Source organism: Podarcis liolepis (assembly GCF_965112155.1).
Source record: "Podarcis liolepis genome assembly, chromosome: 6".
NCBI lineage: Eukaryota > Metazoa > Chordata > Lepidosauria > Squamata > Lacertidae > Podarcis > Podarcis liolepis.
The window spans coordinates 39,066,156-39,093,169 of NC_139559.1; the positions used below are offsets into that span (position 1 = coordinate 39,066,156).

A 27,014-nucleotide genomic window follows, 5' to 3' on the forward strand; every position below is an offset into this window, starting at 1 on the left:
AATGCTGCTTCTGGTGAACCAGAGCAGTGCACAGAAACACCATTTACCTTCCCGCCTGAGCGGTGCCTATTTATCTACTTGCAGTTTGACATGCTTTCAAACTGCTAGGTTGGCAGGAGCAGGGACCAAGCAACGGGAGCTCATCCCGTTGTGGGGATTCGAACCGCCGACCTTCTGATCGGCAAGTCCCAAGTTTAACCCACAGCACCACCTGTGTCCCCTACATCTGAATGCTTCTGCCACAATAAATTAAATGTGGCTCCATTGCAGTGCCATTGACTGTCCCCAAATTGCAGCTTCATGTGATATCTTGATCTATGTGATAAGTTCTTAAGAAATGTAAAGTCTGTTGTGTGAGAGGGCTGTGGAGAAGTGTTTTCTAGTGACCAGCACATGGAGGGGGGGACATCATATTTGAGCTCGCCATTAAGATTTAATGTGTAACAACTCCTTTTGTATTTTGATAGAATAGTTTTATATGTTAATTTTATTGATTTTCTACTTTTTCCCCTTTATCACCCAGGCACATAATGATATCTGGGCTTTGTTTCTTTAGACAGCCGTGTACTCTCCACCTTCTTGAATGATAAAAAGAGCAGTCATGAGTTTATACATTCCTACTTACTACCTACCGAAGGCCTTCAAATTCCCTATGTATTTGTCCATTGTATTATAGGAGAAGCAATCCCCCCCCCCACTGGTCATGCAAGGCTTTGCATTTCTAGAGCAGTGTTTCACAAACTGGGGTCTCCAGCTGTTTTTGGACTACAGTTCCCATCATCCCAGACCACTGATCCTGCTCTCTAGGGATGATGGGAGTTGTAGTCCAACAATAGTTGGAAAGCCAAGTTTGGGAAACACTGTTCTAGAGGTTGTGTAACTCACCGGGAAATGAAGAAGAATTAAACGGAGACTTATGCAGGGGTGAGAGAAGCAGTGGATAAAAATAGTAGAAAGAAATATAATTTCCGGCATATAAAAAAGAATCATGGAACAACTTTCTCCCTAATGACTACACTATTCTATACAATAAAAAGACGTTAAAATTGGGATTTAGTACTTAAACATTACAGTCCACATGGTATAAAGGAAATTCGGTTCTGATCCAGACTAATAGTGTGTCCATGAAGCCCTCTGTTAAGCCTGACTTAAGCCTGCTTAAAGTTGTTTACAAATAAAAAGGAAAATTAATAATCAAACCATTAAAACACAAATTAACAAACCAAGGGTAATGTGGGGCCCTAACATCAACCAGTCTTAATAACTTTGGTTGTATCTAGTGATTAATTTGTGGGCCAAATGTTTTGTCAAACTTAAATCTCTCATTGCCCCTAGACTGCTTATTATCAGTTCATGTGTTATGCTTATATTGTTACATACATAACAGTGTGTGTATTATGCTTACACTATTGCCTTGTAAAATCATGTTATATCCTCACCCAAAAGTAAGGCTGACTCTTACCGCTTACAGGTATCTTCTGTGCCAAAGTGTGTCTTTGCAATGTGAGTTTGCAATACTTTTGATATCTCCCTCCCTCTCTGTCATCCTGCCGAAGATGCATAATTCTATCTCTCCCCACGCCCTACTTTCACAATGGAAAGAATAATGAGAGCACTTATTACTCTGGAATTTAATTAATAGAATTAATCTATGGAGTTGCCTCTTTCTATTATGTTACACATGCATTCAGAACACTATGGAATAGTTTTGTGTAGCTGCTAAAAACAAGGTTTTCTTGTACTGCTTACGCTGAAAAGTAAAGATTTCTGTCTCTTCTATCTCTCTCCTCAATCCTCCCCCACTTTCTTTTGCATCTTTGCTTGATTTACAATGGTATTTCTCCATTTAGGTAGCAAATGGATGCTAATTCAATAGAGGTTCCATTTATCTGCTTAATCCAGAGTTCCTCATTGCAGCCTTCCATTCCTGAAGCGATCATTGCACTCTTCTGTTATTTAATTATCAACCATTTTGTTCATATGATTGCAAGTCACACCTGGGGCTTTTCTGCATTCCCCCTTTTGCCTAAACAAGGCATTTTATCCAGCCTCATTGATTTTGTGTTGACTGCATGCTAGTGCTTACCAATTGTCCACAATTTGTATAGTAATTGATAGATGAGTCAGTTAGCACCTGCCTTCCCATCACTGTTATGAGCAACATACTAGAATGGAAACTTAATTTAGTGGTGGCACAATATTACTTTAATGGTGGGACATGAACAGCTTGCAGAAGACAAGGAGTCAAGAGATCAAAGTTAGCAGAAAACATTTAATTATTTTTATTTACTTATTATATTTTATTTTATTATGCCTTCTAATTTTATTACTAAAACACCAAGGCAGTGGTGGAATTGCTTTGGTGACATCTTGGTGCATTTGGTTCTGCATCAAGAAAGCTATATGTAATGTGATGGGGGAGAGCCCTTCATTGAGGAAGAACACAGTCTTCCTTAAGCCTAAAGAAATCCTGCTACAGCCTAAAGAAATATGCACCCATGGGTGCTAGAGATGAACCAAGCCATAACTTTAAAGGCTGCCTCAGATGCTCAGGGCAAAATTGTTTAAAGAGCTTAAGGCCTGCTTTTGAAGATACTTTCAGGCATATTTTTGAACTGAGAGGCCTTGCTTGTTGATAAACATAGAAGTTTTACTCAGAGTAGACCTGTTTAATGGACCTAACTTAGTAATGTAACTTAATTTTAATGGGTCTCTTCTTAGTAAGCCTTAGCTGAAAACCATCCATAGAAGGTGAGCAACCTTTTTGAGCCCTGGGCTGGTCCACTGTCTCTCAGACTATGTGGTAGGCTGGACTATATTTTTTTGGGAGGAAAGAATGAACAAATTCCGAAGCCCCACAAATAACCCAGAGATGCATTTTAAATAAAAGCACACATTCTACTCATGTAAAAACACCAGGCAGGCCCCACAAATAACCCAGAGATACATTTTAAATAAAAGGACACATTCTACTCATGAAAAAACATGCTGATTCCCGGACCGTCCGCGGGCCGGATAGAGAAGGTGATTGGGCTGCATCCAGCACCCGGGCCTCAGGTTGCCTACCACTGATCCATAGTGATAATTATTTCATTTTCTCCAGAGTAACCATATAGGGCTTGCATGAAGCTGCTTTTTTAAATATATAGAGTAAGTGCTTCCAAACATCCCAAAATGAATCCAGAGCAGTGCCCAAAATGGCTGCTGTGCTCTCACGGGAAAAAACAGGATGTCCCGGTTTTTCTAGGACAGTTGCAGGGTATAGACTAGTTAACTGATTTTTTAAGCCCATGTAACCTAGGCTACATGCACTCACACACTCCTCTGAATCCTCCAGGTAATCAAAAAGCATTATCAGAATTTGTGGACTCATCCCAGTCAAGCAAAAACACTTCAGGTGTGAAGCAGGGCCAGTGAGGAGTGTGGTCTGGGGAGAGTTCTGAGGGCCAGATAGAAAGGCCCAGAGGCCTGCCCCCCTCCCACTCTAGGAGAAGCAGGCAATATATGTGAGCAAGAGGAGTGTAGGGTGGCTGTGCTTCTTGAAAGGAATGAGAAGGAAAAAAAGGAAAGGGAAAGGATGTTGTATCATAGCAAATAGTCATAGCTGTCAACTTTTCCCTTTTCTTGCGAGGAATCCTATTCAGAATAAGGAAATTTCCCTTTAAAAAGGGGGAACTTTGACAGCTATGCAAATAGTACCTGCAGTGGAAGCAGGTTTCACCTCCATCAATTTATTAGAAAGGGAGCTGAGACCATTCACAGTTTCTTATGTAAGGTCTCTAAATAGTCTAATAGAAGTAATGATATTCTGTAACATAGTCTGCCGAGTTTGATCTGGCAAGCCGACCATAGGACTTCCTCGCCCAGCTTAGAACTGCCTTTTGTATTCAAACCCTTCAGCATCAGAAGAAGTCACGTCGCTAGTGCCAGAGGTACAGAGCATTCGTTGTATTGGTCCATGTCAAACTGCTTGTTGTTGAACAACAATTATTTTACTGTACAGAAGGCCAACAGTCTAGGGCCACGTAAAGTAATAGCCAGTGCATGAGTGAAGGAGTTGTGAAGATGAAGCTCCATGTAACACCTTACAGCAACTTGTTCAACATATGTTGTAAGTTATCATCCTTTGCATTGCAAGGCCTTTTTATGAATGGAAGAAGCCTTCTCCTGTTGCCTGGATATATTTTTTTTGCTTCTCTGTTGGCACAGGCTTCATAAAGGCAAGTCAGTGGTACTTAAATATTGTAATGAGATGGAGAGATGGCAGAAGGTGGGGCTCAGCTTCAACACTCTCTTCCTATACTTGACACTAAACAGATTTTGCTTGTATGTTTTACGGCCAAACTAGATATGATGGCAGCTGCCCCGTTTGCTTGTTCACATGTCTTTCCCATTCATGTATAAAGCAGAGAATGTCTAATTTGAATATTAAAGGCAATGTGTAGGTAAGGGGAGCAGAATTACGACCACTGTCTTCTCCTTGCCCTGCCTTGATTCCATGTAGTTAGTCCAGCATTTGTGTTCTTTTGTCTAAGTCTTCCTCTTCTCTGGTATTAAATCTGGCAGGAGAAAAGGGAGCTTGATCAAAGGGCCAGAGGAGAGAAGGTTTAGCTCTCCACACCAGTGCTCCTTTTTGATGTGACAGTTAGACACCCTTCCCACCTTACACATGTATGTGTGAGCAGGTTGGACGTGAAGTAGCAAATGTAAAATGGCCACATTTTATTTGGCCATAAGACATCAGTTGTATTGGGTTGACAGTCTTCTGAGTCTGATTCAAGAGGTGAGTAATCAACTGAAGCAAAATAGGAGTCAATCACCCCATGCAAGATAAATTCTGTCGTCCTCCCCCTTTCATCCTTGGACAAACCATTACGTAAACAGCAGCAGGGTTGTGACTCTAGGTGGGATGTTCACAATTCATAGAGGATAGCAGTTATTTAAGAGAGTCAGTAAGGGTGTCTGACTGAAACACCCTGAAATTCCTTGTTTATGTAGACAGAGCTTGTTATCCCAGCATAATAATCGGTAAGTGTATCAGAAAATACTAGGGGAATCACAGTGAAAAAGTTGGCTGCTAGCCAAAACATGGGGGATTGTTGGCCCAAGGAAAGGCGACTTTGTTTAGCACCAGGGGATACTGGGAGAGTCATAACTAATTTGAATACTTCATTATGTGGGATTAATCTAATTTGCACATTAGCTTCAAGAATGGAGAACTGCAGCATGTTAGGTCTCTTACATTTAATTTACAGTATTTATATTCTGGGGAGATACCCTCAAAAACCTTGCTCTGTCTTTGAAATCATAACAAGCGAAAATAATTTGAGCTTCTTATTACTGTTCCTCATAATTTTGAGCCTTTTCCTTATTTTGGCTTGATATATCATGAGGGCCAGAATCTTCAAAACTGAAACAAAATAGCCTAACAAACTAAGACACCTTGCAGACCATGTGAGACCTAAAGCCTGCCAGTTTCTGCAATAGCCATCCTGTCCATTGTTATCAAAAATTGCATAGAATTGTGCATTTTACATTTCTTAGGAGTTCAGGGCCGTAACCACCCTGCGTTAAGTGCTATTTAATATTAACAATGCTGTGCTTTTCATTGATAGATTTCAGAGCATTTTGCTCTAGAAGTCAGCGTCATTATCTACATTGTATAGAGGAGAGAAATCATGACACAGAAGAGCCATTCAGTAGGCTAGGCAGGAACTGGGATAAGCACTTATTTATACTGAGTTCAATCACCTACCTAGACTACAATGCTGTCATTAGAGCATCATTATGTAGCATAAAACTCAGGCCCAGATGTAAGTCTCATATCTGGATAAAACCTATCCCTCTGATTGTTCCTTATATAGCCTCTTTGAATGCCTTCCAATCCCCCAGAGCTGGGGAAAGCATATCTGAAACATTCAGTGTAGGTCACTTTTCAGAGCCAGGGCACTGGATTAGTTTGACCACTGAGTTGATTTTACATGGCAGTTTGGATGCTGCCTTCTGGGAAATACCATGATCTGAGAGTCTGTCATACTATATGTAGTATGAAGTGTGTCATATTCACTGTACTGTCTGTTATTGAACAAAGATAGTACTGTTCAGGGAATTCAGAAGGGATGTTGCCCAACAGCGGATATGAGTAATTGTGGGGAACAGACTAGCTAAACAATTTGGTTATATCCATGGACTAAAAACAAAGCTGTACCTGATTTATTCAGATTTATTTAGTAAGAATAAGCAGCAGTCACTAATTATGAACACGTTGATTGACCTTAATTCTTTTAGTTCTGCATGGGGAGAAATGCAGTCTCTAAAATAGTTTCATTTCAAATCCTAACAGTTCATAAAACTTCTATGTTTATGTATATTTTTGTGATCTGTGACATTGATGGTTTTATTTTATTGTTACTATGTCTTCCATTGCTTTTGTCCAAGGAGTCCAGAGCAGTGTTTTTTCCTCACGAAAATCCTGTGACGTGGCTAGGCTTCACAATAGTGCCTAGGCCCAAGCTAAGCAACTTTTATTGTTTTGTGATGTTTTGAGCCTCAGGGTTTATCCACACTTCCTTTTGTCCCACTGCTTTCCCCCAGGGAAAACCCTTCTTTCGCACTGTCAGAGCAAACAGCAATTTCAGTTTTCTCTGGATTGATGTTTGCTCCAATTTAGCACTAAAGAGTGGGGAAAGGATCAGAGCAAAGGGAAAACCACTCAGATCTGTGCTTTTGAGGCACAGGAAGAATGGATAGCAGTTTCCCACATCCAAGCACCAAATTGGGGGAGTTATTTACATTAAAGAAAATTGAGGGGAGGGATAGCAAGAAAGAAATACAACTGGATACACTCTTCCAGCTAGCTATATTTAGTCATGTATTTCATGTCTTCAACCAAAGGACCTACCTTCACATAGAAATGCAACTTAATGCTGTAGTCTTATATGCAACGGCATCACACCATAGCAGATTATCTTGTTCTTTTCTTTCTTTCCAAGAACCCTGCAGTGAGCACCTTGAGTCCTAGCCGTGGACCAGAGTCAGGAGGGACTATGGTGACCATCGCTGGCCATTTTCTGGGGGCTGGCAGCAGTGTATCGGTGTTGCTGGGTAACCAGACCTGCGAGTTTTATGGGTAAGGGGGCTGGCCCATGGATATCAATGTGTGTTATTGTAATTGTGCTTCCATGGGCAGCGTTTCAGCTATTCCAGCTATTATATGCCCAATATCTTCTTAATCACCTTAAGCTACCCTGTCACTGACAATAATGAGCATTGCATAGCAATGAGCCAGTTTAATGTTTATTCATTTTATCCATTGCTTTATTTTCATTTAGTAAAATCCTGTCCCTTCTGCAGATCCCAAGCATGTTCTGCTGTTGTAAAAATCTCTTTAAAGTATCTTCACACCCCTTGTCTCATGAATAAGTGCAATCCTGAAAGAACTATAGGCATCTCTTTCCACTCTGGTATCCTGATTGTAGATGTAGCAGAAGATTGGCAGTTGCCAGAATGGTGGGGAAAGTTCTAAGTGACAGAGACTAAGGATAAAGTGTTACGCTTTTCTTATTGAAACTTGAGCTGTCACCAACAAATACCTGTTTTTATTTCTGGGATGAATTCCATATTTCACCACTTTTACTCTTTTTGGGAAAATGCATACTATATTGTTTGTCATTTTAAAAATATACAGTACATTGATAGATACACCCTGATTTATGCACCATTCATATGAGCTACAGTGATCATTAATAAGCATCTGTTGACATATGCCTTTCTGCATTATAGTACTAGTGTAGCTTTTTATCAACTGTTCCAAATATTTCATAATACGAAAAACATTATTTCCAGGTTTTATGAAGAGCTATGGAATTTGAGCTAGTCACAAAGGCTCTTATACTCAGTGGCACTCCATCCCCACCTCAAATGTCCTAGTATGGGGGACATGTTCATATGTTCACAGGAAAAGTGTTATCGGGGCCTAGTCTGAAGTCATATGGTGCTGCAGCTCAGTGGAACAGCATGTGTGTGGCACACAAATGGCCCCAGATTCAATCCCTGGTATCTCCAAGCAGGGCTGGGAAAACCCTAGACAGGGACTGCCAGTCAGTACTTGTGCACAGTGCCTTGAGTTCCATGATGGAAGAAATGTAGGATATAAATGTATCTGCAGTAAAAGAGAGAAAATAGTTGCTCAGAGGAGTAGGAAATGTATGTGCATTGTTCAAGAAGGGATGTGGAAAGCCAGGTTCCACCTTTTGGTCTATTTTCCTCACTTGGATCTGTTGCTTGTTCATAGGATAGAGGGAACTTGGTGAGATGAGGAAGTACAATGTCACTTGCCTGTTCTGCTTTCTCCTTTCACCTGCTATAAAACCAGCTTTTCCCAAGCTGTGTTATGGAGGCATAATATATGGGAATTGCTGCTTTCTGCAGCCTCTGAAGAGATAAAACAGCTGAGCACCCATTTTATGCCTGGACTGGGAAGCAGTAGATTAGGGACAGCATGTTAATGAGTGAGTAGGATTCAAAGGATTTAGTATTTCCTCATCTCATTCAATAAAGGGTTCATTTATACCTTTGGAACAGATAAAAAGGAAAACAGAATATGCTTAGTTAAACTTTACCACCTATTTCATTTCATATCTGTAGATGAGATTTCTTCTTCACAGCCTTTGGTTCTCCGATGTCTTTTTAAGTCTTGACTTGTGTAGAAGCTCTCTTGGAAACTAGTGTTGGGACGTAGCCAATGCTTTTTTCCTAGAAAAATAGGTGCCAGTACTCACCATGAAGTTCTTGCAGTAAGTGCCACACTTTTTAACAACAACAAAAAGAGGTGCCGGTACCTCGTGCCCTTGAGTACCCCCTGGGGGCTCCACTTTTGTAACAAGAAGTAGAAGGGATACGTTCTTTTGATTTTCTGGCCATCCAGGGCTCTGGAATGTTGAATGTCCCATTCGAACAGCTTAAGTTTTCAAGGGCATAGCTACCAGTAAGCCTTTACAACTCTGCTACCAAGGCTAGAGGGAATAGTTTTCCTGGTAATCAAAATTATTATTTTATAATGGTCTGTAGGTAGAATTTTTGTAGAATATTTTATTTCAGTGTGCAGTTCAAGTCTGGCTTCCAAGGCCAGACTTGGTCCAGCATAATAATCCATATAAATAAATGGTTATATTTAGGCATTGCTCCTAATTCACTGATCTAATTACTCCATATAACCTGTAAACTAACACTGCTGAGAATCCAGCAGTATGCTGTTTACTCCAGCCTTTCCATACAAGGTCATAACATGGCCTGTTTCTTCCCACCCCCTTCTCTCTTTTTTATTGCACGGTTTGTAGGTGATGAACTTGGCATGTACTCATGATGTGCAGGGAGACTGATTAGATGAAGCAGTTTCTAATGAGATTCACTATAATTACAGCTTCCCTCTATTCTCCTGCCTCTGATCGGAGGAGTGGGGAGATTCACCATGACGACATGGTAATAGCGCAGAAAGCTAATTAACTGATCACAGGGAGCTTGCAGTAATTCTTTGCCAGCAGTGATGTGTCGCTTTGGATCTCACACAAGGGCTAAGCAGGCTTCTCTGAAGTCTGGTCTCTAGCATGCTAAAATGCCTGTACTCACATGAGGCCACTGGTGGCAGGGAATAGCTAGGACATGACAGAGAATAGCTAGGAATCATTCAGCTCTAAGCAGAGTTGACTTATTCTGAAGCCCAAGATAAATAATTGTAGCTGTTTCTACAACTCTACTTAGTCTTCCTTTTTTAGTTTGCATCTTCCATTCCTTCTCTCTCTTTTGTTACCCTTTCTTCCTCCTTCCTCTTCTATTGTCTTCTCTCTCTCTCTCTCTCTCTCTCTCTCTCTCACACACACACACACACACACACAGAGAGAGAGAGAATGTACTGACTTTTGCCAAAAACACATCACCAGAGGCGCTTAACTGCACATTAGAGATCTTTACTCAATAGCAGTAGGATTCAATAATTCAGGAGCCAGGCTAGAAACTTAGAACTGAGCAGAAACAACAAAGATGCCCCAACAAGTCCTCCCACCCCTCCTGTCAAGTTTTTATAGTGCAGCAAGGTTACTCATAAGACACCTTTGCCTTGCGAGAATGCGTTCTGTCTGGGCGAGTGAATCTGTTCCCATCAGCTGAAGTAGTGCACAGTGCTTGGCAAGAGGAATGCACTCATTCTTCTGACTCCTATTCAGTCCCTGCCACCTCTGGCCCAGCCATCCCTAATGGGTTGTTCCTAATGAGGCTCTACACTCAGCAGAAGAGGTGGAAATGGGAGAACCTGCATCCTCTATATCCGGTCCCCACAATTCCCCCACTTCTGTCGCCTCCTCCTCAGTCTGAGACTGCCAGGTCATGGCCTGTCCCAACAGGGATGTGGGGCTCATGATACACACATATAAATTTGAGTTGCATGATCCTTAAAACAGAATGCTTACTGGCTGTTGGAAGAGGAGGCATGAAAAATCTTTGGACATTTTTGCATTGGAAGGGAGAGTTTGGCTTACTTTACTTAAAAATGAGGTGGTAATATTTCTTCCTCTTGTTTTTTTTTAAGTCTGAAAAGTCTTACATAGCTGCTCCTGTCTCATTTCCTGGGTTGGGGCTGACCAGAATGCCCATGGCAGGATAAGGAAGTCCTGTCACAACATACACTTGCTGCTGTCACCACCTCACTTTTAAGTAAAGTAAGCCAAGCTCCACCCCTGTGAAGTATTCATGAGATTTCTCCTATCCACCCCAGTTTTTGAGGGCAGTTTCTTTTCAACCTCCCTCTTTCCAAATCCCCCCCCCCCCAAAGTTGGGCTGAAATTATTGACCCAGCTCCAACATGACCTATGTTTTTATCACTGCAGACTAACTTGAAGCTCATACCTTGTACTGAATCTTCCTGCTGCTTTTGTGTGCCAACATCACACTTGACCCAAGCAGTATTACTATTAATATATTATGGTTAATCATGTTTATTACAGCTTTTCTTAAGAAGGCCAAGAACCTTCAGAATTCTAATTGTATGATTGCACATTTACACGTCAGGATTGTATTTCTGGGGCATATACTCACTGTGGCATGCAAAACTTCTGATTTAACTATCTCTTTTCCTGACATTTGCTAGCTCAGAATCACTCCTCTCTCCTAGCTGCTTTCCCACCCTTAGGGGAAATGTACAGGTTCTCCATATCTTTTGCTGGGGTTGATTTTGAGCAAACTAACAGCAGAAAGTGGTCACTTCTAGACAACTATTTAATGAGTTTTTGCCTGATTTGTTCATGGAAAGATTAGGCAACATAGGCTATTTAATTCATCTTGATTTGTTTGCAGGCAGATTAAATGATGTGGCATCAAGCAAGTGCTATCCCACACTTGTCTGTTCATTGTCCCCATCACTTTCCTTATCATTAAAAGTTCAGTCTTTTTGAGGAAGCAGGTTTGTTTTGCAACAGCTCGAAATCAGCTTTAATTGCGCAGCCTGGAATTTGTCAGGATGTGATTGACTCCCACCTAAATATAGTGACAGTCTGGAAGCGTCCTTAATTAACCCTTCCCTGCCCATTTCTTTTCCCAAACCTATACCCATCCAAGGCTGTTTCCGTTGAGAAACAAACTGTCAGGAGTACAGAGGCATGCAAACCTTCCATCCCAGCTTCTTTCACACACATACACATTAGTCAGCCTTTTGCCTAACCTCCATGAAAAAAGGTTTTCACCCAAGGGTGTTTTTAATTCAGGAAGGACCCACATGTAACCTGATACTGAATAGATAGGACTCTACCACATGCTTGGAACACTTGAAACACCACAGCAAATTTAAAACTCTGAGCAAGTTCCAGTCTTAATATTACAATGAGTTGTGTCAGTTGAATGCAAAAAGTTGTAATGCCTTCAGTTGGTTAGGCCTTGTACTGTGGCATTATTTGTCTTGTGCCTTCAGGTAGCTACCATATCTGTTAGGTGGGCACTACATCTCTCCACAAAGGTTGTCACCCATTTGTATTTGGTAGAGTGAGCCCAATGAATTCATTTTATCTGTGGGTCATCCTGAGTGCTTGTTGTTACCTGCCCCTTGATTGCCTTCCTATTTGTTAAAGGTTCCACTTCTCTCTTCTCTTTTACAGGAGGTCCATAAATGAAATTGTGTGTGTGTCGGCACCTTCCACTCATGGCCTTGGCTCTGTCCATGTCTCAGTCAGTGTGGACCGGGCCCAGTTAGAGAGCACGTTGCAGTTTGAGTACATTGATGACCCCAGAGTTCAACGTATTGATCCTGAGTGGAGCATTGCCAGGTAACTGGACTCTTTTAACAGCAGAAGCACCAGGAGAGCAAATGGTTAGAATCAGGACATGGCTAATCCCCCAGCTTCCCAACAGTGGTGAAAGTTATCAAAGCTGTTTGTAGTTTTGGAAGGATTGCTTCAAAGCAGAGCCGCAGATCTTTGCACCACGGCACCGGATATACTTAAGACGACCCTGGTTCAAAGCCACAGTTTTTGCAAGGATTACAATGTTTTGGGAGTCATTGGGGCTTCAAGTGAGTCAAAATGTATTGAATTTTTTCCTTTTGGATCATGCTTCAGTTCTATGAGAATTCAACCATTCTGTGAGGAAGGTGCTCAGTGAGAGAGTTGTCCAACCTCATGTAGCAGTTAAAAAACAGAGATGATTGTGTGGTAAAATGAGTCAGACTATGTTTCATGTGACAATACCATTTTGATACCTTGCTTTAGGTGTGTAATTGGGACTTGAAATAGGTTGAAATTGCAGATTCACTCTGGTATCCTGGGGTATCATAGTTCAAAGTAGCATACTTGGCTACACAGCTGATAGCATGCATACTATGGGTGATGAGCAGTGATCTTCTCAGTCTTGGTGCTAGCGTTTTCATCAGATTGTGCCTCTGGCCAGGCTATTGCCTGTTCCAAGCCCAAAAAGAACAAATAAAACAAATATTAGGTGTGAAAGAGTGGGAAAGAATTGGCATTATATTGGCTTGTTCTCTAGAACAGATATAAAAGGCACACATAATACTCGTCTCCACAAATATCTTTAATAAAAGGGATAGATATTAGTAATCTTAATATTATTATTTTTTTGCAAAACCCATTAAGCATCTTTAGTATCTGCTGAAAGTGTTTCATCGTTTGAAAACAATTGAAACAGTTGCTCATAATTGCTATACTGAAATAATGATGGGGGGGTGGTTGTTTTGTTTTTAATTCATTCCAAGTTCCTCTCTAAATGCCTCTTTCTATAAACCAAGAAGGGAAAAATCTGATTGAATTAGTTTCTTGTTGAAGATACCTCTTTGCAGATGCAAATTCTATAATATATTTGATAGACATGACAATGCAAAAGTCCATTCAACTTGTGTGGTTTTTTTAAGTACAGCAAAAGTTTTAAGGAAAGCCTGAACTATGTGTCACTTTCTGCAGATTCTCCCACTTCCTATCCCTCTCAGCCCTTGGAAACTTATTGGTGATGACTCTAGAATCAACACTAACTTTAAAAACACTGATTTAAAAACACACAGAGCAAAGAAAACATGGTCTATGACTCAGTTCAGCAAAGCCAAATTCTTTATGTGAAGAAAAAGGACTATTATCTATAATTCCTTTCCATTGCTTTGCTCGCTATTGTCAACACCCAGCTTCTCAGGCTCCTTGGGGATTTATTCCACCTGTGTAAATACTGCAGATTTATGGATGAAGTCTGATCTTCCAAGAAGCTTGGGACATCCATTCTTGTGGATTTTCTGGACTCAAATGACCTGAGCATATTGATGAATTAGGCCCCTCAGAGCAGTGCACTATGATTGCTGGGCCTCTGAACAGTAGTTCTGTATAAATTAGCTTCCTATGTTCCTACGTAGTTGCAGACGCTCAGAAGTCTCTCTGGTGGGGGGTGGGGGTGGGGGATCCCACTTCATTCCTGTTCAGCATAATGCAAAAGTACAAACTATCTGGAATAGTACGTTTCCCATCCACAGACCTGCATTCATCATTGCTAGGCAGATAGAACATCCCTGTTCCCTGAGTTGGAAAATAAGAGTTATTAACTCAATTGTAATTACTGAGGCAATTACAACCATGGCAATCTGTGACAAGATTCTGGGAGAGCAAATGGAGCCCCGTGATCGCTCCCATCTGCTGGAGAAGTGCACAATTGCTCATTAAGGCCTCCTTCTTAAGAGCACCAGAGAGTTGTTTTTTTAAAAAAAAAGCTGATCAAAACATACTGGTTGCCTAAAGATGCACAGCTACACATTCCAGGAGCACACTAAAGTGCAGGAGCTGGTAGACCACTATCTAAAATGCTGGGTCAGTTTCTTCACTGCTATAACTTTTTTTAGCTTTTGTAGAGCTGCACGCAAAGGATGAAATGTTTATACATTAGTTTCACACTGAAAACAAAACTGGACGTCTGGGGAGATGGAACTGTTCCCTACATAAATGAGCAGAAGTGAAATCTTAAGAGGAGCTTCTGCCTTGACTCTAGACATCATTGGGAACATTGTGTACGTCATACTGGGGGGGGTGGAGAATCGGTATGAGAACTTTTTAAAACTTCCACTTCTAGCACCTTAGGGAAACTAGTTCTGTGCACTCAGGAACTGTGCTTGAAGATATGTGGTCTTACTTACACATATACACAGCCTGAACATCGGATGGAGGGGCTTAGAGCATTTCACCCCATAATATATTGTTTCTCTATTAGTTACAGCTTTCAATCCAGCACAGAGCAAGACATGTCTCTATCATCAGCTCTTGCGGCATCTCCCCTCCAGCTTCCAACTCACTCAACACAGCAACTTTCCAGTCCAGCCCCGTTCCCCGCCCCCCTTTTTGGTTGTTTCTCACCTCAATGCAGTTATTGCAACCCAGCTCATCGCTTTGAAAAGCTCATCAGGGCATGGTACTAAAGTGACCAGCTGGTCTTCATCTTCAAAGAAACTTGCCTGACCAGTCCCCCAACCTCCTCTAACCTTATAAAAATACTATAATGAGCCCCCCTAGGTCATGTCAAACTTTGGCTTTTTGGATGTAGGGAAGACAAAATAAAGACTTGGCTAGTAGTGGCCAACCTTCTCATCAGCCTAAGGCCAGGAAGGGAGGGAGAAGAATTTGAGTGACTGGAGCTGAGCAGATCTCTGGTATACTATAAATTCATTGCAGGAGAAACTGAAGATAACATTTATTGCACAGAAGTGATTCAGTAGTCTGCCAAGTCATAGACTCAGACTGGGCTAAGTGTGATTGGAAGGCACTCATAAGTTGCATAGGAATTTTGAGGGGCTGGTTTTCTCAAATACAGCAGGGCTGTTGTCTTTTTTCATATGTTAAGGTCACTTTCGGGTGCTTAGCCTATTCCAAAGAAGCTCTGCATAAGGTCAGTGTTTATAGCAGGCTGTATTGGCTGTGGGTCTTTTTTTAACTTATAATGTGGAACAACCATAATTCCCCACTCCTCCCTGACATCTCTGCTACTGTGGAGGTTAAAAAGAAATTTACTGGTTGATTTTCAAATGAGCTGAGCTGTGCTAAGCTGTGCTGAGTGTTTCAGCTGAGGAAATGGTCTCAAGTTCCTTGATGAGCAGCTTTGCTGTCACTTGCTTTGGCCATCATAGTCCTCTTTTCACTTATTTGACAGCCATTTCTTCCATGTAAATTCTTGCCCTGTGTGTAATAATTTTGCTGGGAATTACAGAGGAAGGAAGGCTAGCAACTTGTTCTCTGCAAGAGCTATATAATATGACACTTCTCTTTCTTTGGAGCATGCATCACTGTATAAACCATTAAGCACTCTAACAAATTCATTGTTGTTATTTATTTAATCCTGGATCTTTATATTTTTCCTCCTGCCAACCCTAAGAAATGTTACGGGGAGGTGACTGCCCACTAGGGGGACAGATGATACTAGAAAATCCAATTAACTTGCAAGACAGCTCTAGCCAGAGTCAGGGTGATGGTATATTAATCCGGTTTGTCACCTAGTTCCTGTACAGCCTGGAGAAAACATATTGCTGAGTTCAACAAGCATTTGTATTTGCCAGAAACATGGGCAATGGGCTCTGCCCCAGTCCCCCTTGCCAAACCTTATTAACCCAATGTCATCTGCTTCCCCACAGCGGCCACACACCTCTGACTGTCACAGGGTCCAACCTGGATGTCATACAAGAGCCCAGGATCCGAGTGAAGTACAATGGCAAAGAGTCTGTCAATGTAAGTAGTTGCTCTTGCCAATGGTTTCATCTTGCATGGTTCTTTGTGGACACGGCCATGTCATCATAAATTGTATTTCTACAGAGGTTTTTTTTACTAGCTTGCTTGCTTGCAAAAAGTTTCAAATTTGCACTTACAGTCCAAGACATAGACACATGAATCACAAGCGGTCATGTGCATAGAAGTCCTTTGAACAGGAAAACTAGCAAACTGATCCTGTAGAGTTCAGTGGCAATTATTCCCAAGCAACTGTGCACAGGATTTCAGCCTCAGTTATCTACATTCAATGGGAGAATTTCAAGCATATTTCACTCTTATGAACATCACTTCTCTACATGAGAAGAAAAGTATTGTGAAGTGAAATCTAGATGATGCACCATCTTAAACTCCCTTTGGAACATACCTTATTTTAATGTAAGTCATTTGACTATAAGGTAAAATGTAATATAAATACTTAGTAATAATCAGGGAAGCCATTACTAACTTGTCCATTGATTTCAGCAGGTCTGATCTGAACATGACTCGATTGGATACAACCCATAGCTTCTGCAGATCTTTTTCCAAACACACATAAGCAAATCTTTTTCAAACATACAATCAACAAAACAATCATTTCCCATGAGCTCCAAAAGTACAAGGGAAACCTTCCAATTACTGTCTCATTTTACATTTACCCTGAAACTAACACTACTTTAAATCTTTAAGGTAAAGGTAAAGGTACCCCTGCCCGTGCGGGCCAGTCTTGACAGACTCTAGGGTTGTGCGCTCATCTCACTCTAGAGGCCGGGAGCCAGCGCTGTCCGCAGACACTTCCGGGTCACGTGGCCAGTGTGACAAGCTGCATCTGGTGAGCCAGCGCAGCACACGGAATGCCGTTTACCTTCCCGCTAGTAAGCGGTCCCTATTTATCTACTTGCACCCAGGGGTGCTTTCGAACTGCTAGGTTGGCAGGCGCTGGGACTGAGCGACGGGAGCGCACCCCGCCACGGGGATTCGAACCGCCGACCTTTCAATCGGCAAGTCCTAGGCGCTGAGGCTTTTACCCACAGCACCACCCAAGCCATTTAAATAAAAGCATCTCTGTATCAAAAGGTTTCAACTGCCGTTGTTTATCATTCAGATTATTTATTTGTTAAAACTGGATTTTAAAAATAACACTTCAACACTCAGGTGCAAGTAACACTTCTCAGGTGTAAGTAACAAGATTCCAAAGAGTCCAGACAGTTGATGCATTCACACAGCTTTCTGTTGCAATAAAAGGGATCAATAGGATAGGCTATTAACTGTGATAACCTTTGACATTTTATTAGGAGATGGATAATCAAATGAAGTCTGTTTCATTTGGTGGGTTTTTTTACCCATTAGCAACTAGTACTGACTTAACTTGTCCATCGGCCCTTGCAGATTCATGCATCTAAACCCTACAAATTTACAAGTTCCATTTGTGAACAATGGTTCAGTCTCACAGCAGTCTGTCATAGTGGCTATAATGTTTGATTTCACTACGAGAGAGGGAAATTCAGACTGATACTCAGCTGTTAAATTCCCTGAATAGTTTTGAGTAAGTCACAATTGCTCAGCTTGCCCTACCTCACAGAGTAGTTGTGAGATAACTTAAGAGCTCAGTGGGATAGAAATGGAATAAAAAACAACTTTGTACAGTGGAAAGAAATACTGTAATTCACTACCATGAGATTTGTATTTGCATGTGGCTACTTTTTCACTGGGGATGCGGGTGGCGCTGTGGGTAAAACCTCAGTGCCTAGGACCTGCCGATCGTATGGTCGGCGGTTCAAATCCCCGTGGCAGGGTGAGCTCTCGTCTTTCAGTCCCAGCTCCTGCCCACCTAGCAGTTTGAAAGCACCCCTAAGTGCAAGTAGAGAAATAGGTACCGCTTTATAGCGGGAAGGTAAACGGCGTTTCCGTGTGCTGCGCTGGTGCTGGCTCGCCAGAGCAGCTTCGTCACGCTGGCCACGTGACCCGGAAGTGTCTCCGGACAGCACTGGCCCCCGGCCTCTTGAGTGAGATGGGCGCACAACCCTAGAGTCGGACACGACTGGCCCGTACGGGCAGGGGTACCTTTACCTTTACCTTACTTTTTCACTAGTTTCATAGAGGCACTAGAAATTTTGCATAGACAGCTACCTGGAAGGCACATGCCTGTGCACAGTGACTTTTTCCAGGATAAGATCCACTCACTTGGCCATGCAGTGCCTAAGCTAAATGCTGGATTCTTCTTCATCTGGAATTGTGAGGTCTGTGTGGGCAGTGCAGTGCATCCAGAAAAGAATTGTGTTTGTGCAGAATAGCTCACTCTACATAGTACCTTTTTATAATATCTGAAGAGTGTACCCTACATCACCATTGTGGAGTTAAACTGCATGAGTGGCCCCCTTGTGCAGTCACATCTTAGTGGACATCAGGTGAACCTACTTTTTTAGGGCAGGGAGTCATTATCACAGAGGGCTCATTCCTACTTTGCCCCACAAAGCCCTGTCATTTGGAGAAACTGCATTAAGCAGAGGACAATAGAGACATATGGGCTGGTGTCATTGGTGAGGCCCCACTATATATCATCCAAGACACACACAAAACCCTCAGCAGAAGGGAGAGGTGCGCTAAGTAAACATGCAGAGAGGGTTTGAAAGAGACACAATGGAAGTGGTGTCTCCGCTGAGTCCACCCCTCCTGAGCACCTGCTTTATGAAAAGAGGCTACCCTGGGGGCCATTGTGGAACTATCAGAGCCTCATAAAAACAAGAGATGAAGAGCCTTTTTAAGCACACACATTTGCCCTGCCCCAGGTCAGTGTGAAAGATAGCCCATGGGCCTTGCAAATGTAGTTCATGTTTGCATTTCCCCATAGTTTCTCCTTCCTCTTAGGATGCCCTCCGTGAGTTCTGTAACTAAGGGTCCACACCTAGAGGTCCGCTTTCAGTCATACCTATAAAATGATAATAATTGTACCACTGCAAGTTCTTGTGAGCTCCTTCCCTTTCATAGCATCCAAAGAAGTTGCCGCCCTAGCTCAGTCCCCCCCCCCTTAACAAGGTACTCTTGAGGTGCTTTTGTTCAAAGTAGGTTTAATTTTTAAACATGGTTTGTGTTGCTGTTCCATTGCCAAAAAATGTGCACCTATGAGCCAAGACAAAATACAGTAAAAGTTTCTGCAGCTGCTGGTCCAGATGTTTCTCTGCATCTTATGAGAAAATTAAGAAATTACATATGCAGCTGTGCATGGTACTTACACAACACAATTGAAGGAAGAAGACCCTCTGAGAAGGAAGGAGTGCAAGAAATTGGTTTATGCACAATGCTGCTGCGAGTGCAGCATTCCAACCCAAATGGCCTTCATGCTTCCCAGATGGTACTCTTGGTTAGTCTTCGTTGCCACATTGAGATTCTGTGCTTGTGCAGAATACCCAGATATACATGTTTGTAGTGGAGGAGAGGTGCAATTTGCCTCCTGTACCTTACTGACTATGGAACTTTAGGAACTTGAAACCTTAAGTAAATATGACATTCTTTCCTTTCCGTCTATCTCTTTTTATTAGCTCTATATGGCCTTTCAAACCATTTGTCCCTCACTTTATAAACCACCATGAATAGTTAAAGCCAATAAATAGGGTTGTAATCCATTTTATCTTTGGGTATAGAATGTAAATTGTGATCTCCCTTGACTCTGTAATTCAGATATTGCAACAGCTGCCAGGGTAATCAGAATTCACAGAAGAAAGGGGCAGAGCTCACTCAGTAGCAGACATGCTTGGCATACACACAGCTCCGTTTCAATCCCTGACATCTCCAGGAGGGGTTGGGAAAAACTCAAGCCAGAAGAGCCAATAACAGTGTGAACTTATGGTAGCCAACATGGTGCCCTTTGGATGTTGGATTACAGTGCCCACCAGCCCTGACTGTTGGCCGTTCTGGCTGGGGCTGATGGAAGTTGGAGGCCCAACAAGATCTGAAGAGCCACAGGCTACCCCCTGCCTCCCCCCACCCTGGCATAGACAATTCTGAAGCAGATGGATCAATGGCCGGACTTAATATAAGGAACGTTCCTTTGTATTTATGTTCAGGTGACATGTTTCCATATCAGGGACCTTTTAAATATATATTCTTCCTTTCCTAATGAGCTTTTCCCTGCCCTGCTTCTGTTCTGTGCCAGTGTCTATAGACCATGTCACTAATGCATTTTTGCCATATTTATTTATTTATAAAATTTGTATACCCCCCTTCATCTGAAGATCACAACATAAAAATGCAAAATGACAACAAAAGATCACAAGAGATGTGGGTCATTATGTTTTCATCTAGATTCATCTTTCTCTTTGTGTTTTTTTATTTCTCTGAGTACTAGAGTAGGACTATTAGCATTGCCTTGAGTACTGATAAACCTAAACCATTGCTCCCTGCAACCCTACCTGGACTGTGATAGTCTGGCCTCAGCCATGTTAATTATTTTTAATCTGGCTTTAAGATTTTGTTCCCTTTGAATCCTTGTGATTTATGACTGTTCAGATTTTTTATTGAGGACTGGTACAAGTTGGTGTGAAACTTGGAACAGTGAACACACTTTGGTTTAGATGCACAGCCATTCAATTTTCACAATTAAATACTTGTTTGGGTCCCTCAGATGTTCCCATCTCAGGACTAATATTTGATTCCAGTTGTAGAGTTGCAAAGACTGTGTACAACTGTTCCAGCATTGGCCAGCACCAGAAATTCATTAATGATATGTCAAATGCACACACCTTATACCTCAATGAATTGTGATGCTGCAGGATGTTTTATGTTTTTGAATATTGTTGTTTTGCAAGGAGTTTAGAACACCATAAAGAAAGCAAATTTACTGATGCCTTTAAGTGACTTTCAGGAGCTGTTCTTCAATAAAACAGCTGAATTTTACTACATGGCAACATGACTTTGTGTATGTGCATGCTACCGGCAGTACTCAGAGTTCACAGCCGATAAAAAGATCCTCATACAGGATTGGATATTGACTATTGAGGTCATGAGGAAGTCTAAGCAAGATGTCACATTGATGAAGGGCATGTAGATATGTATTGCTGGGATACTGTGCTGATGAGCTGTGTGCTTTTATGATGCCTGCCATTTTTCAGGAAGGAAAACCACATAAATCTGTGAAAATGTAGCTTTTGATTACTTACCTTTTAAAACGCACTGCTGAGGCAGTTCTCCACAAATGTCAAGACTTGAAATGGTAAAACTGATGACTGCAGTTGTGCTTACAGTTATTTGCTCTCAAATCCATTAATATAAATGAAATTTAAGTGCACTTAAGTGAGCGCAGTGTTGCTGCTGAGATTCGTACGATTCTAAATGGTAGCTATAGAGCAATACTCTGAAATGGTCTGATGTTTGCTGGCAGAGCTTTCTTCTTCCTTCTCATTTGTTCTCATTAGGGATGTTATCAAGGGTCAGAAAAAGTGCTCAGTAGGGATACTTCTGAAGCTGAACAGGAAAGTGGAATGGGCATGTTCCTTGGTCCAACTACCTTTCCTTCTCCCCCTGCCTTTCCCCATTGTTGTATAATTTCAGCAAAATGATACTGTGGTGTCTTTATGAAATATGGTTTGTTTACACACATATACAACCCAAGCCTACAATGGAGGAGCTTAAAGCACTGACACCCCAAGGGTTTTTTGTTTCACCTACGGCCACAGCCTTGGATTCCAGCAGAAATCAGACATGGTTCTGTCTCCAAACTGCCTAATCTTCAACCTTTGTGGTAGTTTCTACCACACACACACACACACACACCTTCAACTCTGGCCTTTGTCTTTCTAACTACCAGTGAGTTGAGGGAGGCCCATCCATTTTCTGTCTGGCACAGAGCCACTTCCTTTGTTACCTTAATGACCTATACCTAGAGGGCCATTACCTCACCAGGAAGCTAGCCTGGCTATTCAAGGAATTGAATCTGTTCTGGATTCAGGAATTGGAACGGGGCTCAGCCATACAACCTACCCCTGCCCTGCAACTCTTAACACTATTTTTAGATACAATTAAAGGTTCAGGTGCTAGGGGGTGACTTGGAATGCTCTTTTCAGCATTCCAGCTGCATACAATACATGCAGGTGGGTTCCAAGTATTACTGCCACATGCTTTCTCACTGCTCTGGAGCTCTTCAGGCCGATTGACATGACGGCTTCAGTGGAAGCCAGCATAGAAAAAGTTTGCATCCCAGACAAAAATGTGGCTGTTATGGATTCCTCGTGGCAAAGCTCTCATTTGTAGACCTGGCTCTGCCGTTACTATTGGATTCTCACTCGCTGGATCATCACCTTGTTGTGGTGAGTGGATTTGCACGTTCCTATGACCCTTGTGAGTGAAGCTGTCGGGAATCTCGTACTCCCAGCAGGGTCACCCAAGGTGGTAAGGTCAAAGGGAAGGAGCTAGACAGAGAATGACCCAAGAAGTCCTCAATGGCAGAACAGGAGGATGATAACAAACGGTATGTTACAACAGCTGTGAAGGTGGATGAAGGCTGCAACAGATAGGAATCTACTGGCTCGTCGTGACTACTCATGCCATCGGAACAGAGCCCTACTGCGAAGACTGTGCATTGGTCAGCATGCACTGATCTACACACATAAAGCAAATTCACACACAGGCGTCTTCCAAAAACCCATCCCAAACCCCAAAAGTCCCATGGCGATCGGCAAATGGTAACAGGGGCAGGATCGACAAATCTGGAAGCCCCTAGTCAAGAACTGGCACATGGGCTGTGGATAGATTCAGTTGTTCTGACTCAAGGAATGAGGCAGTTGAGCAGCTCGGCAGCTGTATCCATGACTGAGCAGCCCTTTTTAGGATCCACTCTGCTCACCCCAAAAAGGGGTGAGCAGTCTGCCTCCCTTTTTCCCTGTCTGGATTAAAACCATGTTTATGTAAGACAATCTTACTCGGCTACGAGTGATTAAGAGAGAGAGAGAGAGAGAGAGAGAGAGAGAGAGAGAGAAAGAAAGAAAGAAAGAAAGAAAGAAAGAAAGAAAGAAAGAAAGAAGACTACTGGATTAGATGTGTCTACAGGTCTGAGGCACGTGTGCTTTAAAGCTTGTTGTTGTTTTTTTAAAAAAGATGTAAGCCTACCTTGAATCATGCTTAGAAAGGTATAAGCACCTTTTAGTAGCTTATAGACTCCAGGAGTAGTAGCCATGCTCTGCTTCCTAATGAACTCTTCTTCCAGGGGAAGAAGGGAACTGGACTGCCAACTTTTTACCAGTGGGACATAACCTTTGTTTTACCTCAAATCCCTTGTGACCCACTGATTGTTCTTTACAGCTGGCCTGGGGAAATTGCTTAGATTTGTCACCAGAACCAGACATTAATTACAAGTTTAGCTGAAAGGCATATGTGGCAGACAATAGCACAGCATGGAAGTAGTGTGTGTATATGGAGCAGGGGGTAGAGATCTGGTTCAGAACTTACGTTCTGCTACTATTTTCAGTTTCAAATGCTGTCTGCTGGCCTAGTGATTGGCTGAGGACAAAGGGAGAATATAACATGCAGATCTGAGCTCATGATACATTTGCTGCATTCCATGTTAGAGAACCTAAGGAGAAATATCATTTGCCTTGCATCCACCAGTAGCAGGTCTTTCGGTGTTGTGGCCCCTTTAATGTGCAATTCATTACTATTGTGAAAAGGCTGCTCCAACAATTGAGGGTACAACCCAAACCTCCTTTTCACCAGGTTAGAAGGGGGTATTGGGCAAATGTGCCCATCAGTCCACCTCTGGTGGCCTCCACCCACACTCCGTTGACACAAACGTGGTCCAGCTAGCAAGATTTAGTGAAAAGACCAGAAATGAGGCAGTCAGAGGCTGGGCTGACCTGCCCCAGGGTCCACTGGATCGCAAGCTGGCCCAATAGCAGTGGGCCTGATAAGGGCTGGATTGCTGCACCAGCTTCAGGCTGCCTACCTTCCTTCTGCCCAGTTGGTACATGTGGCAGGGCTCCTGCTTTAAGAATGCCTGGCAAAAGCCAGGTTTTGGCTTCCACCTTTCCTCGTTTTGATTCTACTCTTTTCTTTTACATGCATACTCAGTACTTTTTTATTTACCCAAGACTATACTGAATGAAATTCTTAACGATTTCCCACTGCTCATCTTCTAGTGTTATTTGTTATTTAAACTCTATTACTTTTGCTGCACATTTTATACTTATCTTTAGTTTTCTATTCACCGCTATGATATTATAATGTGAGCAGGTGATGAATAAATAATATTCCAAACAGGTTTGATTCAACGACTTAAGAGTTCTTCACATTTCTTTCTGGTATTCTTCTGTAACCATCTGTTAAAATGAACCTGAACCTGAATAGATGCCCAGTTTTTGATTAACAAATTGTTAGTTTGGTGCAGCTTTTAGTGTATGTTCAGTACACTTATCAAAGTTCCTTGGTATTGCCCCAGGCTTATCTGAATTTTTCTTTATGTAAGAATTAGGGAGGGGGGCAATGAGTTTTGGAATCTGGAGTTTTCCCATAAATACCAATAATTTAAAGAATTTTGGTTTATTTTTGTTTATCTTTTATTTGTTTCTCTTTCTTGAGGATTAATCAGCATGTGAAATAGAAAAGAGTCCCACACTTTTACAAACCTTCACTGCAGTCAGTGAATTACACAAATTTTAATTTTGAAACTGTTGGGGCAGGGGTTTATAACTTTGTGCAATGAGAACTAAATTGATTTAGTGCTATATCATTAAATCTTTCTGCATAGTAAAATAGGGAAGAGAGAGATGTGAACCAGATATGTTCACATTTTCTACTCAATGCCTGTGGTTTCACATGCTTGTAAAAGTGAAATCTATAGTCAGATTAGTGTGATGTTAAAACATGGAAGAGAGCTTGTGAGCTGTTTCTTGTAGTCTGCAAATACAGTGAGAAAACATCTTCATGTGTCCCTGTATTTATTTCTGTACTTCGGTAGCATATCCCATTATTTCCAGCACACTACAGCTATGCCAAATCTCCCAGCGTTATATATCTCTATTAGTTATCTGTGACTTGCAAGGACATTTTTTTAAATCTCCTGGCAAGCAAATGCAGAAGAGAAAATGCTCCTCTTTCATGTACAGAGTCAGACACACACACCAAATTGAGTCTTGTCTGTAGACTCAAGTTGCACAAGTTGGTGCAAGTAGCACATGGATTGGAACAAGTTCTGATATTTTGTTTGTGTCCAACTCCAGTTTGTGTCCAACTCCAGTGACATCAATAGAGATACATGAAATATTTGGGCACTTCTCAAAGACAGAAAGGTTTTATTCAAAGCATAAAATCCTTGGTTATCTGCTTCCAGGTATGCAAAGTTGTGAATTCAACCACCCTAACTTGCCTGGCTCCCTCCCTCACTCTGGAGTACCGACCCGGTTTGGATGCTGTTGAGCGACCTGATGAGTTTGGATTCATCTTTAACAATGTTCAGTCCTTGCTGATTTACAATGACACCAAGTTTATCTACTACCCAAACCCTACCTTTGAACTTCTGAGTGCCACTGGGGTGCTGGATCAGAAGCCAGGCTCACCCATAATCTTGAAGGTAAGATGATGAACACAGCCCTGATAAGAGCACAAACCCAAACTCATTGGAACACCACATTTCAAATCTTGCCCCCATTTGACAAATCTCCCTATGTATTTATTGCATTAGGACCACTTAACACTTTACATTTTTAGGTGCACACATTGGATTTTTTAATTGTGCGTCTAAAATTGTAATGTCCAACAGAGGTCTCCACTAACGGAAGAGGAAAGCAGACAGTATTTGATGATTCCCCCTGCACCACCCAGCAACACTTTGATGTTGGCCTCCACTAGATCAAAGACTTCGGCAAGCAGAAGAACTATTTAGTTTGCACAAGGATGCTGTTGGATGCCACCCTGAATTTTGGGAGGTGGAGGAAGGTTCAAGCTTAAATGCAGCAGACACACACTTTCATCATGTACCTTTCCATACTAGGAGTTAGCTCTCATTAAACTGTGCAGTTGATTATCGAAACATATACCATTATCACTAATAGCTATTGGAAAATAATTATACACGGAATTTGTTACAGCATATCCTTAAAAGGACACAGCACACAGTATGTCGTAATTGTTGATTTTGTGCTGAAAAGCTGATCAAGAAGAAGCCAAGGCATTTACTAGGATCTTCATAGAACCTTCTCTCACTTATTTCCCACAGGGTAAAAATCTGTGTCCCCCTGCCACTGGTGGAGCAAAGCTGAATTACACTGTTCTGATTGGAGAGACTCCTTGTGCAGTCACCGTCTCTGAGACCCAGCTGCTGTGTGAACCACCAAATCTCACTGGGCAACACAAAGTTATGGTGAGGTCCAAGAAGAATACTTTTGTCTACCCATCTTCTGATTTTGATTTTCCCCTCTTAGTGATGATTTGGAAGTAGTATCCCTTTCTTCTTCATCTACTGTTCTGGCTTTTGACATGGAGCTGAGGTAGGGTGCAATCCTTTGATGTGAATGTCCCAGATTTTTCAGAGATACAGGAAATCCAGATGCATGTCTTTGAATACTCCTATGAATTTTATTGAAGGATGACATGGATATTTTTCTAAATAAATGAATGAATTTGATAACACACTGCAATAAAACATTTTAACTTATACATGTAAATATATAATACCTTGTAGAAGTTATTGCTGCAGGGAATAGACTGTGGAGGAAACGGATATCAATGACTATTCACCATGATGGCTGTGTTCTATTGCACTGCCGGGGACAG

General features: G+C 41.8%; 1 protein-coding gene across 2 annotated transcripts in view; it reads left to right on the forward strand.

Annotated features, from left to right (window-relative positions):
- The window catches only part of PLXNA2 (plexin A2), a 400,950-nt gene that overhangs the window by 304,398 nt on the left and 69,538 nt on the right, over positions 1 to 27,014 (forward strand). For both annotated transcript variants that reach the window (XM_083508745.1, XM_083508746.1), the window contains exons 15-19: positions 6,993 to 7,129; positions 12,141 to 12,308; positions 16,148 to 16,241; positions 25,573 to 25,812; positions 26,458 to 26,601. In XM_083508745.1, the coding sequence (XP_083364871.1) occupies positions 6,993 to 7,129; positions 12,141 to 12,308; positions 16,148 to 16,241; positions 25,573 to 25,812; positions 26,458 to 26,601 (783 nt within the window). The remainder of the gene's footprint in view (positions 1 to 6,992; positions 7,130 to 12,140; positions 12,309 to 16,147; positions 16,242 to 25,572; positions 25,813 to 26,457; positions 26,602 to 27,014) is intronic.